At 46.5% G+C, this 20,065-nt stretch overlaps 1 protein-coding gene across 1 annotated transcript in view; it reads left to right on the forward strand.

Moving 5' to 3' along the window:
* CACNA2D4 (calcium voltage-gated channel auxiliary subunit alpha2delta 4) overlaps positions 1-20,065 on the forward strand; it is a 125,121-nt gene that overhangs the window by 19,337 nt on the left and 85,719 nt on the right. The window contains exons 8-17 of the mRNA XM_058852793.1: positions 134-284; positions 1,836-1,910; positions 3,175-3,264; positions 8,824-8,937; positions 10,016-10,094; positions 12,288-12,421; positions 14,468-14,545; positions 15,745-15,825; positions 18,110-18,184; positions 19,195-19,281. Coding sequence (XP_058708776.1) covers positions 134-284; positions 1,836-1,910; positions 3,175-3,264; positions 8,824-8,937; positions 10,016-10,094; positions 12,288-12,421; positions 14,468-14,545; positions 15,745-15,825; positions 18,110-18,184; positions 19,195-19,281 — 964 coding nt within the window. The remainder of the gene's footprint in view (positions 1-133; positions 285-1,835; positions 1,911-3,174; positions 3,265-8,823; positions 8,938-10,015; positions 10,095-12,287; positions 12,422-14,467; positions 14,546-15,744; positions 15,826-18,109; positions 18,185-19,194; positions 19,282-20,065) is intronic.

Below are 20,065 nucleotides of genomic sequence, written 5' to 3' on the forward strand. Positions count from 1 at the left end.
CCCCAGCTGGTTTTAACAGCTGGTGATAGAACACATCCTTCTGGTTCCATCTTGCATTGCCACCCCAGACGTGGCTCCAGCGGCGTGTCCAGCTCCTCCCCGCTCTCAGCCTGCTTCCCTCTCTGCCCTGCAGGTACATCCAGGCAGCCACCTCTCCCAAGGACATTGTCATCATTGTGGATGTCAGTGGCAGCATGAAGGGCCTGAGGATGACCATTGCCAAGCACACCATCGTCACCATTCTGGATACTCTGGGAGAAAACGACTTTGTCAACATCATTGCAGTACGTCTGCCTCTGCTCCGGGGCTGAGCTGCCTCCCTGCTGCCTCTCCTGCTTCCCCTCAGCAAATCCCAGTCACCTGCCTACAGCAGCACCTCTGTGGGATGAGGGATCCACCCAAATTCCCCTTGGGAAGGCAGTTTTGTGTGCTCAGCAGGGTGGCTGCCTCTTCTCTCTCTTTAGGGGTGTAACTGCAGCAGATAACAAAGGGCTGCAGAGAGACCCCTGAGCTAGCAGGGACCTGAGCTAATAATTCACCTAGCTTGCCACAAGGCTGTGCTTGGGTCCAGCAGCAGCAGTGTGATCCTCAGGATAACCTTTCCAGGCTAGAAAATTACCACCAAGTGCCTCTTTGTGCACAGCATCCTGCAAGGCTGCACTCCCAGCTCTGCAGCCGGGCCTGCCTGGGGCTTGGGCTAAGCCTCAGCCTTGCTCTCCTCCTTTCTGAGCCCTGGCATGGTGAGGATGGGCTGGTTACCCACACAGAACCAGCACCACTGACCACAGTGGCTCCTCCTTTCTGAGCCCTGGCAGGGTGGGGATGGGCTGGTTACCCACACAGAACCAGCACCACTGACCACAGAAAGCAAAACTTCTTTCCATGGCTCATAGCAAGACTGGTGCCACGTTAAAGGCTCCTCGCCTTCTAATTTTCAAAGCTAATTCAAACACCATCTCCTTCCTTCTATGATAGCTTGCCAGGGCACAGCCACTGAGATATAAATTCTACTTTTTGTTGATAGCTTCTTATGTTAGCTAATTAGAAACTCCAGTGGCAACAATTCTGTCTTTATATGACTGGGCAGATGGAAGAGTGAACAGTGTTGGCAGAAAAATGGGGAGGGGGGGAGTCATTAAGGAGTTTGAAATATCATCTGCTCTTCAAAAACAATCCCAGAAATACCATGTTTTATATATATATATTCATTTACTGCACTCACACCAAGAACCTGCTGGCTCAGAGACATTAAAGCCTGACCTAAGCTCCTATTGATCAGCTGAGTGGTCTCTTAGGAATTGCACTCTCCTGAACCTTGCAGGAGGAGGTTCACAGGGGTCTCACCAAGCTTTATCTCACCTGCAGCAGCCCAGAATCATCCTCTCCCCTCGTTATCCTGGTGCACTGGATGTGTGCTGGCCTGGCTTGCTCTTGCTCAGAGGCTGCAAACAGGGTTCAGCTGCTGGCTGGGGCTCACAGAGTCTCCAGAAGTCAAAACTCCTTGCAAAAGAAATGCTGGAAGCAAGGCCAGGGATACAAGTTCATAAAGTGAGGATAAAAACTTAGTGGTGTGAGTGGTGGGGGGAAGAAAAAAGTAACTTTGTGTGTATAGATGTGCTCAGCTGGAGCTCAGCAAAATTTTAATTAATGTGTTATTCAAACAAACAGAAGATTTATCAAAGTCCTACTTTGCCATGATCACTATAAACAATTTTGAAGGGAAATAGGTATAAAATGGCATAATGCTCCATTTTCTGAACATCCACCTAGGCCATGAACCCATGTTGTGAATTTTCTCCCAAGACAACCCCTTTCTTTTTGTTTTCTCTTTGCAGTACAATGATTATGTTCATTTTATCGAGCCCTGTTTTAAGGGTATCCTGGTCCAAGCAGACAGAGATAACAGAGAGGTGAGTAGCAGAGCAGGGGGTTGAGATGCTGTGAGGTGAAACTGCAGGGACAAGGAGCAGGGTTTGCATTTCAGGAGTTGGTTCAGTGCTCACCCACAGCATCCCTGTGTCCCCATGCTGGACCACGAGCAGCCCTGGCCCAGGCTGATGTGTTAAAACCTGTGTGCAGAGGGAGAAAGGTCTCCATCTTCGACAGCCAGCATCCTCAGCCCTCAGAAATGAGAATTATCGGTCCTTTCCTGGTGAATGTGTTCTCAGCCTGGCCTGATCCTGCCTCAGGGGGGACTGCCCTCTCTGAGGAGGGTTTTGCTGCTCTGATGCAGGAGGATTCAGCAGCCCTGTGGTAGCCAGCCTGTGTCCAGCTGCTCCACCACCCTCTGGGCTGGTATCTTTAGCTCCTCCTCCTGTTTTTTTTTTGTTGTTTCTTTTTTTCTTACCTCTTTCATATCTTTTAGTGTGTATTACTACATCCCTGGGTGCCTTCAACAACCAGATTTCTTTCCAAGATTAGCCCTAGGTCACAGAGAATGGCTGCAGAGGGTGGTGTCTGCTGCAGTGTTTCCCAAAGGATTCCCAAACATCCCAGGCACTGTCTCACTGAGAGGGTTTCACCCAAGCAGATCAATTCTGCTTAAGTCATAGACAAGCATTCAGATCTTTCCTTTCCTTTCCTTTCCTTTCCTTTCCTTTCCTTTCCTTTCCTTTCCTTTCCTTTCCTTTCCTTTCCTTTCCTTTCCTTTCCTTTCCTTTCCTTTCCTTTCCTTTCCTTTCCTTTCCTTTCCTTTCCTTTCCTTTCCTTTCCTTTCCTTTCCTTTCCTTTCCTTTCCTTTCCTTTCCTTTCCTTTCCTTTCCTTCCCTTCCCTTCCCTTCCCTTCCCTTCCCTTCCCTTCCCTTCCCTTCCCTTCCCTTCCCTTCCCTTCCCTTCCCTTCCCTTCCCTTCCCTTCCCTTCCCTTCCCTTCCCTTCCCTTCCCTTCCCTTCCCTTCCCTTCCCTTCCCTTCCCTTCCCCCTATCCTGTTGCTTTTGGGTGCACAGGATGGGTTTTTTAGGGTTTTTTTTCCTGAAGGAGCAGATAAGGCAAAGTCAGATTTCCAGTGGTTTTGGAAATGGATTGTCAGTGGTCCAGAGGGTGAGAAATGCAGTCCTGCTGGAGCTGTGTGGGCACAGCCTTTCCTGGGCTACCCTTTCCTGCCCTGGCCAAAGAGAACACCCTGCCTGTAACTCATTTCTGATTTTTTTTTTTGTTTTTCCTCTCTTCTTGCCAGCACTTCAAGCAGCTGGTGGAGGAACTGCAGGCAAAAGGAGTGGGGACTGTGAGCAAGGCTTTGACAGAGTCCTTCAAAATCCTGAGAGAGGTGAGAGCTGGTGCTGATGCTTGTGTGGAACATCACTATGCTGAGTATCAGTGCTTGGGGAAGAAATCACAGGTACAGGAGAATTAATTCCTCTGACAAGAACCATGAATGATTCATTGCCTCATGTGAATAGGAAATTCAGTGGCCTGGAGGTAAACATACAATTTAATTCTGATTCTTAAGGAATGGTAACCAGAAAAAGGACCAGATGAATCCCCCCCATCCCCTCATGGCACTGCCTACAGTGGGATTGTGGCTCACAGAATCATGGAAGGGTTGGAAGGGGCCTTAAAAGCTGAGACAAAATGTGTCCTGCCCTGATGTAATTGAACCAAAAATTCCTCCAGGGAGAGAGCATTGCCCCAGTGGACTAACGTGATTCCACTGCAATAATAGAGAAGAAACTCCTTGGTGGGTAAAGAATTTATTTTTTCTCTCTATTTAGCATTCAAAAATGCAGTCAGAAATTTCAGTAGTCATCACTTATCTTGATTCCTGTTGATTCTCTCTTGCCTGATGAGCTCGAAACAGCTCTGGGGTTGCTCTTGGGCAGCGCAGCAGCCAGTGGTGATGAAACCTTCTGCTGTCAGTCCCTCACAGGGTGAAGCACTGCCTCCCTCATGCCTTTTGCTCTCACCCTGGGGAGGAGGCTCAGCCATCTCAGCACCTGCAGATGAGAAAAGCTGTCTTGCTCTTCTGTGCTGTGGAGATGGCTGTCCAAAAAACAGCGGTTCAGAAACGGTGTCTCGGTCACCAAAGAGATGTGTGAAACAGAGCACCTTAAAATCAGCAGCTGGAGCACCCCAGGCTCTGCAAGAACCACAGCTTAAGGCAAAAGGGTGCCCCTGCCCAGTGCTTGTGTGGCTTGAGGGCTCTCTGGAATCATCTCCTCGAGATTCTCACACCCGTGTCGCTAATAGCAAAGGAAAAGGGTTTTGGTCAAAATCTGTACAGTCACAGTCAGGAGAAAGGGGAACTTTGGTGGAATTGGCCACCCCCTTCTCATCAGACAAAATTCCCACTATCAGCTGCTCCTCACAGGCTCTGCTGTTATTGTTCACGGGAGCACAGGCAGGAGAATGGAAATTGCCACATCCCGCTGATGAAACAGGCGTTGCTGATTACAGCAGCCAGCCAGCAATAATATCTGTAATGAAAGTGGCTGCGAGATTTCCCTGCTAATTCTCCCCAGTCCAATTGCTCACAGAATTAATAGCCCAGCAGAGACCTACTCAATGAGGTGTGAGTAGCAAAGAGGGCTTGAAGAAGAGCACAAATCTCTCGCTGTCTTTGTTTTCCTCCATTTTCCTCTGGGGGAGCCAGGGCATGTTTTAATCCGTGACACAGTTTGCAGACCAGTGCCAGAGACCCTCCTGTCCCTCTCTGCCATGCTCAATAAACCACTTGAACTCTCCATTTCGATTTAGCCACAAACCAAGTGGTTTCAATAAAATATGCAGCCCGGGGAAACCACGGTCTCGAGCACGCGTTTATGACGCGCCTCAAAATTCTCGGGCGTCAAGAGCTGTCTTTTGAGGTCTTTTCTTATTTATTACGTTTTAATCTATCTCGTTGCTCTCTTCCTTGTTCCAACAAGCTTGGCCTGCCTTGTTCTCTCCCCTTTTTCCTGCAGCATTTTACACCCCTTTGTTCTGCTTCCAGGCTGTCTCCCCTGGACCAGCATCCTCCCAACAGCGTGTGAGTGCTGCAGCTGAGAGCTATCAGGTGCTAAGCAGAGCAGAATAATTGCCTTCCCTGTTTTACACACCCCAGTCCTCTTAACAGGACGTAAGACAACAGCTATGGGTTGTTTTTTTTCAGGCACTGTCACATTGGTAATTCCTATCCAGCTGATGTGTCTCTGCAGCCTCCCTCCCCAGGCAGCATCCACCCTCCTCTTCTGTCTTCCAGCCACTGCCTCTCCTTTCCAATCTACATCTGCCCTCCTTTCTCAGGATACGCTCAGAGCAAGTATTTTGAAAGCTGTTGCTTTTCCCACCCTGTGGAGGACAAGAAAAGCCAAGTTCTGCTTTCCAAGGCCACCTTGGAATGGTGTTTCCCCTCACCACCAGGCTGATTTCATCGTGCCTTGACTCAGAAATCACATAAACGTTGTAGCTGATCAAGTGGGTCCTTCCTGAATGGCTGTAGGTGGAAAAAAGATGATGAAACTGGTAACAGACTGGATTTCAGTGAGACATAAAATTCAGATTAAATTGAGCAAACAGGTGCCATAATAAGAATGAACCTGTGTGCTGATTTAAGGAAAAAAAGGTTTGTGGCCTCTCATGCCTCACTTGTGTGTACTTCATTTACACACCCACAAGATGCACGTGTTACTGATTTTTCTAGCAGCAGGCTAGATGTTTAAGGACAGTCTATCCATCCATTTTCTTGGTTTTCTGTTGATCCCCTCTTCATCCTTTGGGATCTTGTATAGTCCCAGTCAGGTCTCAGCCCATGAGACAAGTAGTTCAACTACACCTTCTGCAATTCTTTCCCTTCATGCTGAGCACAGATTATTCAAATACTTTTAAATAATTTTTTTCTTTAACCCTTCCACTTTGCGACCCTGCCTCTAATTCATTCATTCTTTTCTTAGCTTCTTATCACTTCAGCAGGCACCCAGCCATTACAATATTTTCCTTTTGATGATAAAGGATGGAGGCTCTAAAGCATCTCTGCCTGACCATCTCCCTCTGGTTTTTATCATCTGGCATCATATTATTTTTACTCCTTTTCTTGCTCCTTCTCTGAAGAATTGAAGAATTAGGAATTGTTTCTTGATTCCAGTCACATTTTTATGGACCTGGGTTCTACAGCATATTTTTCAGGATATTCAAAGCTCAGAGTTTACCAGTTCCCACTATTTTGCTTAATGCCCTTTCTTGTTTCTCCTTCACTGGCTTTGTTTTCTTGTTTACTGCCTGTTTTCTCCCCATGAGACTCTTTGCACCAAGTCTGAATTCCAGCAGTTCTGGAGGCCATTCCAGAGGCAGGCCTGCAGAACAAAGGGGGCAGCAGGAGATGGAGAGGGGCTGCTCAGTCCCCTGGCCAGATGTGTGCCTGCACATCTCTGAGCGCTGCTGATGGTTCCTCCTGCTTCACTCAGAGCTCTGTGCCAGCCTCTGACTGCAGAGTGGAAGGCAGGGAGCAAACAAGGGAGTACAAGAGACTGTGACCCTGAATTAATTAGATCATGCCTGTTAGTCCTGGCAACGTGACTCAAGTTATGTGGGGGAAGACGCAGCCCTGTGCCTCCTTCACTGACCCAGCTCCAGCCTGAATTCCTTCAGCCATCTCTTCTGTGGACGTGATATTCCTCATCTCCCCTTCTTTCACGCTCCTGAGACTTCAGGCAGAGCAGGGAATTATGCTCAGAGCTTGCTGGGGATGCTGTCAGATCATTTGCTACAGCTGCAGCCAGTCACAAAGGACCTAAAAACCAGGGATTACCTCTTGTTCGTTTGTTTACTAAATCTGTCTTTTTAATCTCCATTTCTATGACACTGATGATCTTATTTTCCCTGTAGAAAATATCATCTACTCCTGTAATTGGGAGATTGCTGGTTCTGATACAGCATCTAATTTCTCAGAAACTCGGTATTATGAGTTCTGAAGTAAGCTTCGTGAAGAAATCTTAAGCGGTTTGATGAAATGGTGGGCGACCTTAATTAAGTGTTAATTTAATAATAACCTAACCAGACATGCTTTAGATTGCAGCAGTTTGGAATAAGCTGCTTTCATAACTACAAGGTTGATACATCTGTGATCTGAGCTCGTTCTGACAGCATCTCCTGCACCCTGTGCCTCCCTGGTGGACACTCACGCTGCTCCCTCTGCTAATCTGCACCCAGTTGATCTCTGCCCTAGAAACAGCACACTTGAGGCTCTGGGTTTTTCCTACCTGCTGGTCTTTAGCAGAATCTCACGTGGCTCTCACCCTGTGCTTGTTCCTGTTGTGCACCCTCAGCCTTTTCTGCCTCTGAACGCTGCTGTGGGGACACCAGAGAGGAGGAGCATGTCCAGACACCTCATCCTGGCTCTGGTGTTCTCCCAGATGTTTCACCTGGCAGCAGCTAGTTAGAAATGACCCTATTAGAGCATCCCCTCTCACTGCTGATCATCTCTGCTGGTTCTGGGCAGTGATTCAGGCAGGCAGGGGCACAGCCAGAAGAGGGCTTTGTGCCTGTGGTCATTCAGAAGCTGCTGAATCCACGCTTCCTGCAGATGCTGGGTGGAGTTAAAGGAGGCAGGACTGATAACAGAGACTGTGGCAGAAGGTGAGGTTATGGTGATGTTAGCACTGAACCCAGTCATTTCATAAAAAGGGACCAATGCAGTGCAATTGTAGGAGTGGTGAAATTACTGGGGAAATCTGGGCTTGGAGCTGGCCTTCAGGTATTCCTGGTCATGATGTTAACCTGCAGGGGAACCACAGACCAGCCACGGGGATAAAGGCATTTGTCTTGTTCCCAAACCCAAAAGGAGTTGGGAATTGGACCCTAAAACATCTAAAAACTCCCAGCTCACGGGCTGTGCTCTTGTTCTCCCATCCAGGGATTTCACTTGATGCAATCCATCTTGCCACTTGGCTACCTTTTATCTCATTTATAAAATATAACTACCTTCTCCAGTTTAAAATCATTGCTGTTTGATGTAACCTTAGTCACCCTTCAGCTGGTCTCCTGTATACTCCTCTCATGCTATTCCCTCTCGTTAATCTTTGTTAGCAGGAGAGCTGTCACCTCTCCTCCTTCCCATCATTTTTTAGCTCTTCATCACTTTCTGTGCTGGTCAGGCTTTTCCCTGCTCTGGGCACAGCAGCAGTGAGAGGCAGGACGAGAAGCACAGAGTGCCACCGAGCTGCCAGCTGCAGCCAAGTGCTCAGTTTTGTCCCTGGGATGCCCTCAGCTGCCTCTGCTGCTGGCTTTAGCACTTCTGCTCTGCCTCAGATCTCACTTATGCACAGGTAACAGGTCATCTGTCGTGCCAGTGTACGGCCTCTCTGCCTGGCACATCCAGAACCTTGCCCAGCTCCCATGGCACTAGCCCTCTTTCTTCATATGCTCCTGCCTTTATTTGCTATTCTTTGTTGGATTGACAGATTCACCCTGAAATAATGAGTCTGATTTCCCACTCCTCTCACATTTTCTGCCATAGAAAGTGACAGTTACTGCTGTCAAATCAGAATTGCTGTGTTTATGGTCAATCTATAGTTGTTTTGCATAAACTAATGCGACTGTGCAAGATGTGAAGCAGCAGGGAATCGCACCCTTCCTCCACAGCACTTATTTTCTCCTCATTACTTTACTTCTGCAAAGCCTCCTGTGTCTGCATGTGCCAGGCAGGGCTGTATAAATTTAAAAAACCTGTATGCAGCATGTGAGCACAGCCCCCTTTCTGAGCAGCGTGAGCTTTGCAAGTGGAAGTCAGGATCTGGCCCACCGTGAATAAATAGAGTGCAGCTCCTCAAAATGTGGATATCATTTATCACAAATAAATGATATCAAAATATCCTGTGCTGGGATAAGCTGTGCTCTCCCCCTCTGTTTGTAGTTCAGAGATGCTGGCCAAGGAGGTTTGTGTAACCAAGCCATCATGCTGATCACCGACGGAGCCGTGGAGGATTACGAAGCTGTGTTTGAAAAATACAACTGGCCCGATCGGAAGGTTGGTCTGGGAAGGGATAGAAATGGAAATAAATAGAGAAATAGAAAGGGAGGGGAAAGGAGCTTCTCTGCTGTGGTGGCAGCAGAAGAGCACGAGCCAGGATATCAGGCAAAGCCAAGCATTCACATATTCCAGTACCTGGATACCCACGGGCACCTGACTGTGAATGCAAACAAAGCAGGAGGTGATTCCTGAAATGAGAGGATTACAGATGCATAATCTCTAGGTCAGGGGAGCTTTTCTTTTTCATATGCTTTGTTTTCTAAAGGTGTGGGCAATCAAAATGTTCTCCTGGTAAGATTATAAAGACTTGAGTATTTCAAAATTCAAAACCAACTTTTGCTAAGGGTTTTAATGCCATGCAGGACTGTTTATAATTGGTCCTGTTCAGGAAAGATTTGGCTATTCCATGTTCTTATGGTGGCCAGGGGAATGATCCAAACAGCCTCTCTCAGGTGCCTCCCAGCCCTGATTACTCTGATGTCTGTGATTACAGGCTTGCAGGCTAGCAGGGCTGGCTGTGAAAGTGGAATAGACCACTGTTCATCCTAAACCCTCCTGATTTATTTGTTTACCTCACCCCAGCTAGCAGCAATGCACAAAGGTAGAGAAGCAACCTACTGAGAGACCAGAGCAGGGGGCTGATAAAACAGTTTATTTCAGGACTGGTTCTTTTGTTGGTGGTCAAACACAAGAGAAATGGTAAAGCTCTCTCTAAATGATTCATGTGGCCAGCTGTTCCCCTGGGTGGAGGATTCCTGGGAGCTATAAACCTCTCTGCATGTGGTTGCTGAGTCGCCTGGCAGAGCTGCTATCATAAAAATCACACAGAATTTGAGCTTTTGCTTTGTTATTTGGATGATCCCGGGTGCTGCTTGGCTTTCTGGGCTTACTGTAATTGCAAATTAACATCCAGGCCACAAACCAGGAAACGAATGATGCGAGAGGCTCCTGCCTCTGAAGGCAGGGCTACTGCTCTCACCACATCCACACCAGTGGACAAGGGGAGGCCAAACTTCAGCCATTTGGATTTGCTAGCAGGTCACAGCCTGATTCTCCTGTCTTTGCACCCCTCTAGGTGCGGGTGTTCACGTACCTCATTGGACGGGAGGTCACTTTTGCCCCGAACGTCAAATGGATCGCCTGCAACAACAAAGGTGCCCAACCTCCCTGCACCCCTCCAAGGCTTCCCCACCTCTGCTGGGGCCCACCAGCCCTGGCTTGGAAGACAACCTAAGGGAAAAGCAGACCCTGCTGGCCCACATGAAGTGTGCCTGTGTCCAACTAACACAAGTCCTCTGTGCTGAGCCACCGCATTTTCCTGTCCCCGTGCCAAGGGACACTATGACCGAGATTCATGCTGGCTCTAGTCCACCTAAGTCCCCTGTGCTTATTGTGTCCCAGTTGCTGGCTTTTGACAATCTGTCTAAAGCTCTGTCAGAGAGCCTGACATCTTTTGGCTGAGATATAAAACAAACATTGCTGCTTTAAAGATTTTACAGCAATTTTCACAAGGTCTGCAGGTTAACCCCTGTATCCTGGCCAAATTCTTTGTGTGTAAGTGATTTTCACTGAGGTACCAAAATAGCTTGTTAATCCCACCCCAAGCCCGCTGTTCTCTCAAACTGGCATGAAATTATGTGAATGAGAAAATCCATCCACAGTAGGTGAATCACCTCTGTGCACTTGGGGCCAGTTAAAAAGTCAAGTTAGCACTGTCAGAGTCTGCAAGAGTAAAAGAAGAAAGGGAGGGGGAAATAAAGCCATCCATGTTTGGGCATGACCTGACCTCTGGAGACAGCAATGCTGCTTACATCAGTGTCCTGTTTAAACAGGGAAAACTGAAGCTGCTTGTCAGGTACAAACTGTTTTCCAGCCCAGGCAGTGGTTCCAGCAGAGCATGAAATGCATGGGAACATTTGCTGCTGAAAACACTTGACAGGAGAGATGCTGGCCTGTAGAATGTCTGTGAGCTGGGGATGCTCAAGGCTCAAGCATTCATCTAATTAGCACTGTGAGATGTTTTAGGTTGTGTTAAATGAAACAAACCCCTGGCTGTCAGTTTGTGTGTTTAGCCAGGAGATCTGTGACAGAGAATTCGTGGTACTGTTGGTTCGCTGTAAAATGTCAGAATGCTTTCTTCTGAATAACCAGGTAACAAAAATGCGCTCTTTGCACTTGCATCCTCATTTACCAATTCAACAGAACAACAGAATTCAATTCAATTCAACAGAATCACTAGGTTGGAAGAGACCTCCAGGATTTGAGCTGTGCAGAGGGCTCCCTGATTTTGGTCCTTCTGTTTCAATGTGTTGTATAACTCTTCTGGTCCTTGTTCTCGAGCACGCTAAATCTGCTTCCACATCACAAAGCTTATCAGAACATGAGCCCTTTCACATGACAGCGTTTTCCTGGTGATAGGAAAGTTTTCCATCTATCTGATGTATTCTGAGCTATACCAATGCAGGACACAAGGATCCTCATGACATTACTCTGTGTTAGCACTTCTAACCAACAGCTACTTCTGAGTAGCTTTTGCTGACTTGAGAAATCCTTCCTGTACTCCTTGTTGTAGTTTTAGACTGCTGTGAGTCCAGCTGCAGGGACAGAGCTTTGCAAATAGGTAACTTGCACTTTTTATTCTGCTTCCAACATGTTGACAGAAGTAGTTGCCATCCTTGGATGTAAAGCTAGGCAGACTAAAGAGCGCTGGAAAAAATCTGGGAGAGGAGGCAGGAATTTGGTCTTAAATAATATAAAATAGTAAAAAATAGTATAAAATAGTATAAAATAATATAGAATAATATAAAATAATATAAAATAATATAAAACAATGTAAAGTAATATAAAATAATATAAAGTAATATAAAATAATATAAAAATATAAAATAATATAAAATAATATAAAATAATATAAAATAATATAAAATAATATAAAATAATATAAAATAATATAAAATAATATAAAATAATATAAAATAGGGCAGGGCAAGAGGGTAGCCTGGTGAAAAACTTTGCTTGCATGTGTTTGGCATTCCAGACTAAAGGCAGTCTGATGGGGGGAAGGTTTTTCCCAGGACCTGAAGCAACACTTTGCATCTGCTTTGCACAAACCTGGTTATGTCAGGAGTCTCGTCCTGCACGTTGCTTCAGCATTTTTGGAAGAACAGAACCACTGCTTTGAAACTCTAGATTTCCACAGATGCTTTTGGATACGAGGCACGTCAAGGCCCATTTTACAAAGAGCAGATTACCCACCTGGGTAGACAGCACCTTTGACATTCAGTTTTCTAGCTTTGCACTCGTTTAGGAGTCAGCAGAGCGACTCACACCTCTGTTTCTCCATGAAGGCTACTACACTCAGATCTCCACACTGGCAGATGTCCAGGAGAACGTCATGGAGTACCTGCACGTGCTCAGCCGGCCCATGGTCATCAACCACGACCACGACATCATCTGGACCGAAGCCTACATGGACAGCGCGGTAAGGACCTCAGGCACGAGCCAAAACCTAAATCAAGCCCTGAAATTTAGGCAAAACAAGCCAGGAGTTGGTTGGTTGATAGAAATTACTTGTCTCTGGCTCTAGTGAGGCAATATTGGTTTTCTGCTCGTTCCTGGAGCTGAGGGGTGTATGCAGACTCAGACACGAATCTGCAGTGACTCAGGTGCCCAGGGCTAATCACACAGGCACAATGTCACCAAAGAGGTGCTTCTGTGCAAGCAGGTTACCTTCTAAAGGATTATTCACATGACAGATTATTCATGGCTCAGGGTAGAGTCGCCCAGCCTGATCTCCTCCAGCCCAGTAGCTAACTGCAAATTGTTACAAAGATACAGATTTCACTCTTTCCTTCCTTAAACTAGCAAGACCTGACTCACCACAGGTCCTGAGCCCAGCCCAGTGGGAAAAGGACACCTTGCAAAGGAGCAGGCAGTCAGCACTCCCAAGCCCCCTGCTTTGTCTCAGGCCTGCCCTGTGGGAGAACATTTGGCTCTGTGAGGGTGATGTGGGGATATCTTCTGTTCCATGAGCTGCCAAATGAGGGCTGGGACATGGAACTTGTGTGTACTAACCAAAGCCTCCAGAAATGCTACTAATTACCCAGGAAGTTTATCAGCAGACTTGCCACCTCTGGAACTTGGTGTATGTGGGGTCACGCTTCCCAAGGCAGCCACAGACATTTGCTTGCTGCACCTTTCTTTTTTCTGCATCTTGTCTCTTGTCTTGCCATGCTCTTCCTCTGTCTCAACCTGTCCTGTGTTTGATTCATGTATTCATTTATGTGTTCATCCATGTCTCCCACCAGCTGCCACAGTCTGAGGAGGTAATGCACCCTGTGTTTTGTGCGTGTGCTGTTTGTGCCAGCGGTGTGTGCCAGCCTGCACAGCCACAGCTGGCCTGTACATCTGGAGAGGGGGGCTGCAGCACTCAGAGGCCTCCTGCACTGGCAGGAAGAGGAGAGGAAATGCTGGATGTACTGGAGAGCTGTGCTGTTGGTTCAGAGTAGGTAGGGCTGCCTGTGTTGTGCAGTGGCTTCATTCACCTGATCTCTTTTTCCACATGGCCAGTAAGTGCAAGAGAAGTTTACTTGCTGTGTGTTAGTGTGAGTGTTGCTGTGAAAGGGAAGATTCCACAAAAAATCATCCAGAGAAGTAACACAAGAGACCAAATCCAAACCTCCATCAAGTGACTAGATTGTTGACTTGCTCCTCTACATCCCCCAGCCTGCTCTGTAATAGGGACAGGAGGTCAGCTCTTGCCATGCTACTCCACCAAACGAGAGGTGGAAGGAGTGATGCTGCTGGCAACAAAGGATTAGAATATTTTGATGGTTAGGCATGTTTGGGAGACACCTTTGTATAAGGCTTGCCTGTTTTACCTCCTCTCATGTGCTTTTAGAGCATCTGTCCTCTGTTAAACTGGGAACATCTCCTATCCCATGACACATGTATGTCCTGTATCCCCCACAGAGACAGCTCACTGTGGTGTGTCTGTTTAAATCATGGCTTTGTCTCTTTTCCTGAGCTTAGATGGCTGAGTAACAAGTGTCTATAACAAGGCTTTTTGTGTATTTGTGTCATTTAAATATTTGTGTGTGATGTTTTTCATTTGTGGCATTCATATGTTTGCAGCGTAGCTGATGCCGTGTTTGTGATTTTGCTCACATTTGCTTTGCTTTGTTCTCTGCTGCTTGTGTTGGTGTTTTTTGCACTCATTGTATAGAAGTGTTCATGTCTACACTCATAAGGAGTGGTGGGTATAAATTGTGACAACACTTCTACAGGTTCCTGTCTCCTCCTTAAAACAACTCATTTCACCGGTGTTCACCCCATCCTCATCACCCCACACCACCAAGCACCCATCCCACAGCCCCCTCGGACACAGAGTATTGAAAAACGCTGCCATCTGTTTCCCAAGAGGCTTGGGAGGCCAGGAGGGGGTGGCTTGCACCCCACACCTGGGACCTTTGGGAATGGGGCTCTGTGGGGTGCCACACTTGCTGACACACTCCTGTTTCTGTGGCAGCTCTTTGCCTCGCAGGCGCAGAGCCTGCTGCTCATGACCACCGTGGCCATGCCGGTGTTCAGCAAGAAGAACGAGACGGTGAGTGAGGCACAAGGGGGAGAATTCTGCAGGGTTCTGTAGCCAGAGGGCCTCTGAACCAACACCCAGCCATTAGGGAGGGCAGCAGAGCTCTGGGTGGGTGATCATTTATGATAATCCGTCATTTCTTCAAAGTACCCCTTAAATATGACACTTCTTGTTTTATCTCTTCCAGTTTCAAACCCAGCCTGGTTTACAGACCCTGAAATTTCATGCTGGAAGAGATCATTGCCTTGTCTAGTCTGCATTTTATTGCAGGCCTTTACATCTCACACAGCCGAGCCAAATACCCTGGTTTTGGCAAAAGCACTGCAGAAAGACATCCAGGCCCAAGCTCTCTCCATCTCTTAGTGAAAAACTGGTGTCTAAATTCTGCTTTTAATTTGTCTGACCTCACCTTCCTGTCATAATGGCTTCCTCAGATTAAAAAGCCTGTACCCTTTAGTAAATTCTCATGGGAAGCATCTTCTACACTGCCATAAAATCAAACCTATCTTGATAAGATTAAAAAGATTGAAATATTTCAATGATTTGATAAGGGCATTTCCTCTGGGATTTGAAACCCTTTAAAACACTCTTTCCTGTAGTATTTCTAATTTCTCAGCATCCTTTAAAATGGAGAATGGTACCTTAGCATTGGTGTACAAGGGATAAACTCTTCATCCAGGTCTTACAAATGATTGTCTGCCTTCTCCACCTGTGAAAAGCGCATTAGCACAGCACTGCAATGGGAGCCTGTGTTTAATTTTTCCATAGTGCTCTCCAGATGCTTATTAAACAACCAGATCCCCGTGTCTTGGAGGGGGGATTTCCTTTTTTCTGGGTTAACAGTTTTGTATTTGGCATTTGATTCAGCTGGCCCGATTTATCAACCCATTCATGCTGGTTTGCATTATTTTCTTGGCCTTCTTGGTATTTAAACATACTGAATGCAGGGGTTTGCCCTCAGAACTTGTTTCAGTGATTTTATGTTCCTTCTGAATCACAGCAGTGAACACTGACTAGTGTTGTGTAGAAACACTCTTCTCCATAAGCACTGAAATTTGGACTTTTTGAAGTTTTGAATTGGTTTTGAATAACCACTTTCACACAAGCCAAGAGGGGATGGGTGAGAGACTACTAGAGAGACGATTACGTGTCTTCAGGTAGAAAACTGCCCAGGTTTTCCTTCTGAAAACAGATTCTCCTTTGTTTTAAAGCGATCCCATGGCATTCTCCTGGGTGTGGTGGGCTCTGATGTACCACTGAGGGAGTTGTTAAAACTTGCTCCACGGTATAAGGTAAGACTGAGATAATTGCAATGGCTTCCTTTGCACAGCAAGGTCATTACTGGCACTTCCATGGGCATGACTGAAAAATCACTTCCAGCTCTGGAGGAAAGGCTATGAGCTTAAGGGAAGAGTTGTTGGATGTAGTGGTGTGTGGTTTCTATATGGCACATATGAAATTATTCACTACTACAAGCTTTTAGGCTGCTTCAGCAGCACAAGGACTGGGTGATCCAGAAGGCTGGCAGAAGGTGACGGAGCCTTTGCATCCTGATGGTCACCAACCCAGATCCCTCAGAGGTGACAGCCTCTGTTAGGAGAATTAAAGTTTTATATCCAGTTCCCAGTGGACAAGAGTTGCCGTGCCAGCTGGCAAAACAAATGGACTCGTTTCACTGTCAATATTCTTAGCAGAAAAGCTGAGGGCTGAATGGGTTATGGAGAGCCAACTCTCCTGTCATGCCTCGAGGTTCCTTTCTCCAGATCAGTGTGATGGTTTCTTGGCAGGACAGTGTACAGAAAGTTGGCTCTCACTCGCTTTGTGCTGTACCTGGATAGAGTATTTGCTTGCCAGAATTGTTAGTCAAAAAACTTTCCATTAACTCTGTGTTCAATGTATCTTAAAAAAAAATGTTCATCTGTAGGAAATTCCCCCAGAGATGCACAGTTTGGTTTCTGCTGTAAATTCCAGGCAGTGACCCCTTGTCCAGTCAGGCTGCACAGCAGGAAACAACGAGCACATCCAAGGACCACCATGAAATCTGGCAATTTGAGCCAACATTTCACGTTTTTGGTTTCTCTTAAATAACTATCAGACAACTACTACCAGTGAGGCACTTGTCCAAAATCTGATTGCTGAAGGCTCACAGCACTGAAAGGGCTGTCAGAAGCTGTGGATTTCTGTGGTGCTTCCAGACATGGATGCAGGGCAGAGCATTAACAGGCAGCTGTAGGAAATGATCCTGCAGACAAGCCTGGAACTGTGAGTGTCGGTGCCTGCACTCAGCATGCAATTTTTATATGATTCTTTTCTGTATAAGAATAAGGCCTTTTCATCTGCCTTTCCCCATGTCACTCAAAGGGCAATGATTTTTCTAAGGAGGGACACTGTTCTTTCTTCCAAGCAGTGCCAGGAAAGGAGGGGGAAAAAATTGGATTTTATTATATCAATGGTAGGACTCATCTTCTCAGAAACTGCTCCAACTGCAGACCAGTTTGGAAACCTGGGATCCTCCACATGAATTCCCTATCATGTGGGCTCCAAAAGGACCAGTTCCAGGGTTCCAGACCTCTGGAGTTTGTATATTAATGATTGTGCTTTTACTGGGCTGGGAAATTTCAGCTTTAATAGGCCAAAAAAGAAATTTGCTGATCCAGTGTCTTGGTTTCCTTCTTGCCACACTGAGTTAAGCCAAGTTTGTTTTTCAAAAAACTGCTTCACATAGAACACGGTCCAAGGTTTTGGTCTGGGATGTGTGAAATCCAGAACTGATCCCCTGAATGCACAGACAGATTGTAAATGACTTAGCTCCTCGCTTCCCTACCGTTATCCCTCCAAGATTGTCTCTATAGGAAAATAGAGTTGCAACATTTTTTTTGAAGATGGAAACTTTATCCACTGTTGTTTTCCTTGAGACACCTCTTGTTTTGGCAAGCACAGGCTACCTGCAGGTTTTTAGCAACTCAGGGTGTAGCTGGAAGTTGCATTATATATGGGCTTGAGCTGAGTAATTGCTCTCTCAGAAATCTCTCGCAGATCAGGTCAGCCAGTGTCTGCTCTTGTTACTGTGCTATTCCTTAAAAAGCATTTTAAGACTACAGGCTTGTTCAATTGGCCTGGGTTAGGTCTGGTCTTGCCAACACTGGAACACAATGCAGAGCTCCTCTGGAGCCTGGCTGTGTTTCCAGGGCAGCCGTCTGTGAGATCGATCCTCACTCGTTTATTCACTGCTCTGCAGGGTGGGGATGGGCACACAGAGCTGTCACCACTGTTCCTGTCCATCACTGCCCATTTCCTGCCAACAGCTCTGGGTGCTGATAACTTTTTTCCTGCTTCTGGGTGCTGATAACTTTTCTGAATTTGCACACAAACCTACTACCTGCACATCCTTTTGTGCATCCAAGCACAGACAGAGCAGACAGATACTCCCTTTGGGATGGATTCCATTTTCTGCTGGTCAATATCTTTAAAAGGAAAATGTTTCTCAGTATTGGCAGTGCCAGGGTATCAGCAGCACCCATTACACAGCAGTGTTTTTAGCTAAAGCACTGATTATTCTCATGCCTCCTTCTCCAGCTGGGTGTCCACGGCTACGCCTTCCTGAACACCAACAATGGCTACATCCTGTCACACCCAGACCTCCGTCCTTTGGTACGTAGAGCTGTGCATCTGAGAACCTTTCCTGACTTGAGCACAGAGACTTTCAGTGCTTCCTCTGATTTCCTTGTGGGTTTTGAGCTGTGAAGGCCAAACACTGGGGCCAGCTGGCCTCGTTGCTGAGACGCCCAGGCACGCGATGATTTTACATTTTGGACGTGCTGCTCAGCACAAATCCACCTGCTCACAGCTACAAACGTGAGTGTGGTCACCACAAGAGAAAGCTGCTGTGAAGGGCTGTGGTGGCCCTTCAAAAAGGCAGCTTTTCAAAAAGGGAGCTTCTTACCTTTCAAAGAGGGAGAGCACAGGCACTGGGAGTCACTGCAGTGTGCCAAGAGAAGGGACATGCCAGATTTCCAGGGCAAGGCAAGGCACAAGGGTGTTGAGAGTTTCAGGCTCTCAGTGGTTGATCTGTTTCCCAAGGGAAAGTCTTTTGGGAAACTTTTTTCTCTCAAGGATTCTTGTGTAAAGAAGATTTTAGTTCTCAAAACAATGTTCTGAGAGTGTTTTTCCTCTTGTCCCACCAATGGGATGAGAGAGGTGTTGTTCCTTGTACCAGTTGGGTTAACCTGTGTTGGAACACCTTATAAAAAGGGTTGAAAACCCCAGAATAAAGTCTTTGCCTCCTGAGAAATAAAATTTCAACTGCTGTGATATGAACCCTCATTTCCTACTTCGTGTCCTCTAGCACAGGTGTTGTACTGCTCTGTTTAGGAGAAGGAAGGCCTTTCCCTGTAAGTTTAGCAGTGTTCCTGTCTGTCCCTTGCTCCTGGGGCAGCCTGTCCCTCTGGAACTCCCCTAGCCCCTCACTGCCAGCATAAAGAAATACATGACATGGGACCAAGAAGGCACTGGCACAAACTCTGCCTTCCTAGTCAGAGAAGAAATGAGACACCCCTAGTTTTCAAATTGCACACCAATTCTTAAAGGGTTAGTTCAGGAAGTGATCTAGCCTCTTACTTGAATATTTTTCTTTCTTTTTCTTTTTTTTTTTTTAATGCCAGTATAAAGAAGGGAAGAAGCTGAAGCCAAAGCCAAACTACAACAGCGTAGATCTCTCAGAAGTGGAGTGGGAAGACCAAGATGAAATAGTGAGTGTCAGAAAGTGGGTTTAGCCACTCTTGTAGCTTTGTGTGCCTGTGTGGAAGGTGTGGGGGGCACTCCTGTTGTTTTTGTGTGCCTGGCTGGCTCTGACTAAGAGAGGTGGGTGGTTTACAAGAGGACAAAGCATGAAGCTCCTCTACCAAGTGCTTGTCTTCCTTCCCAGTGTGAGTTCTCCTTCTCACGGAACAAAGAGGGAGAAGTGCTGGGAGGGGCTACTTTGAAGGATGCTCCAGGGAGGACACTCCAATCTGTGTGTACAAGGCCCTACTGCTGCCTTAACACAAAGCCAGAGGAGTTCAGGAGTGTGGCAGTGTCCTGCCATGTCACCCACACATGCACTAGGTGAGATGCAGCTGAAGCCACCCAACTAACGAGATCAGGAACAAGACAGTACATTCATCAAGAGAGTAATGAACACAGAGGATAAAGGACTTAGACACTTGGGGGGAAAAAAAATCCAGAAACCACTTTATTAAACAGGTGTGGAGGCACTGAAAGCAATAACTGACCAAAGGGAAAAGATTAAAAAAAAATCAAACCCTTTTCTGCTGTTTTTTGAGCAGAATTATTAACAAGTGATAAAGAAAAAACAGTGTACACCTGCTGCTTTGCACATCTAGGACCCCAGATAAAATGAGAATATAGAGAGGTTCCTCTGTGGCTGGTTTTATTTTACTCAGAAGTAGGAGGAAATAGATACTTAAATGACTAAGATAACTGAATTTGGAGTAAGATAGAATTAGCTGTGAGACACATGCTTCTGGATTACAG

This window comes from Poecile atricapillus, chromosome 18, assembly GCF_030490865.1.
Source record: "Poecile atricapillus isolate bPoeAtr1 chromosome 18, bPoeAtr1.hap1, whole genome shotgun sequence".
In the NCBI taxonomy this organism is placed as follows: Eukaryota; Metazoa; Chordata; class Aves; order Passeriformes; family Paridae; genus Poecile; species Poecile atricapillus.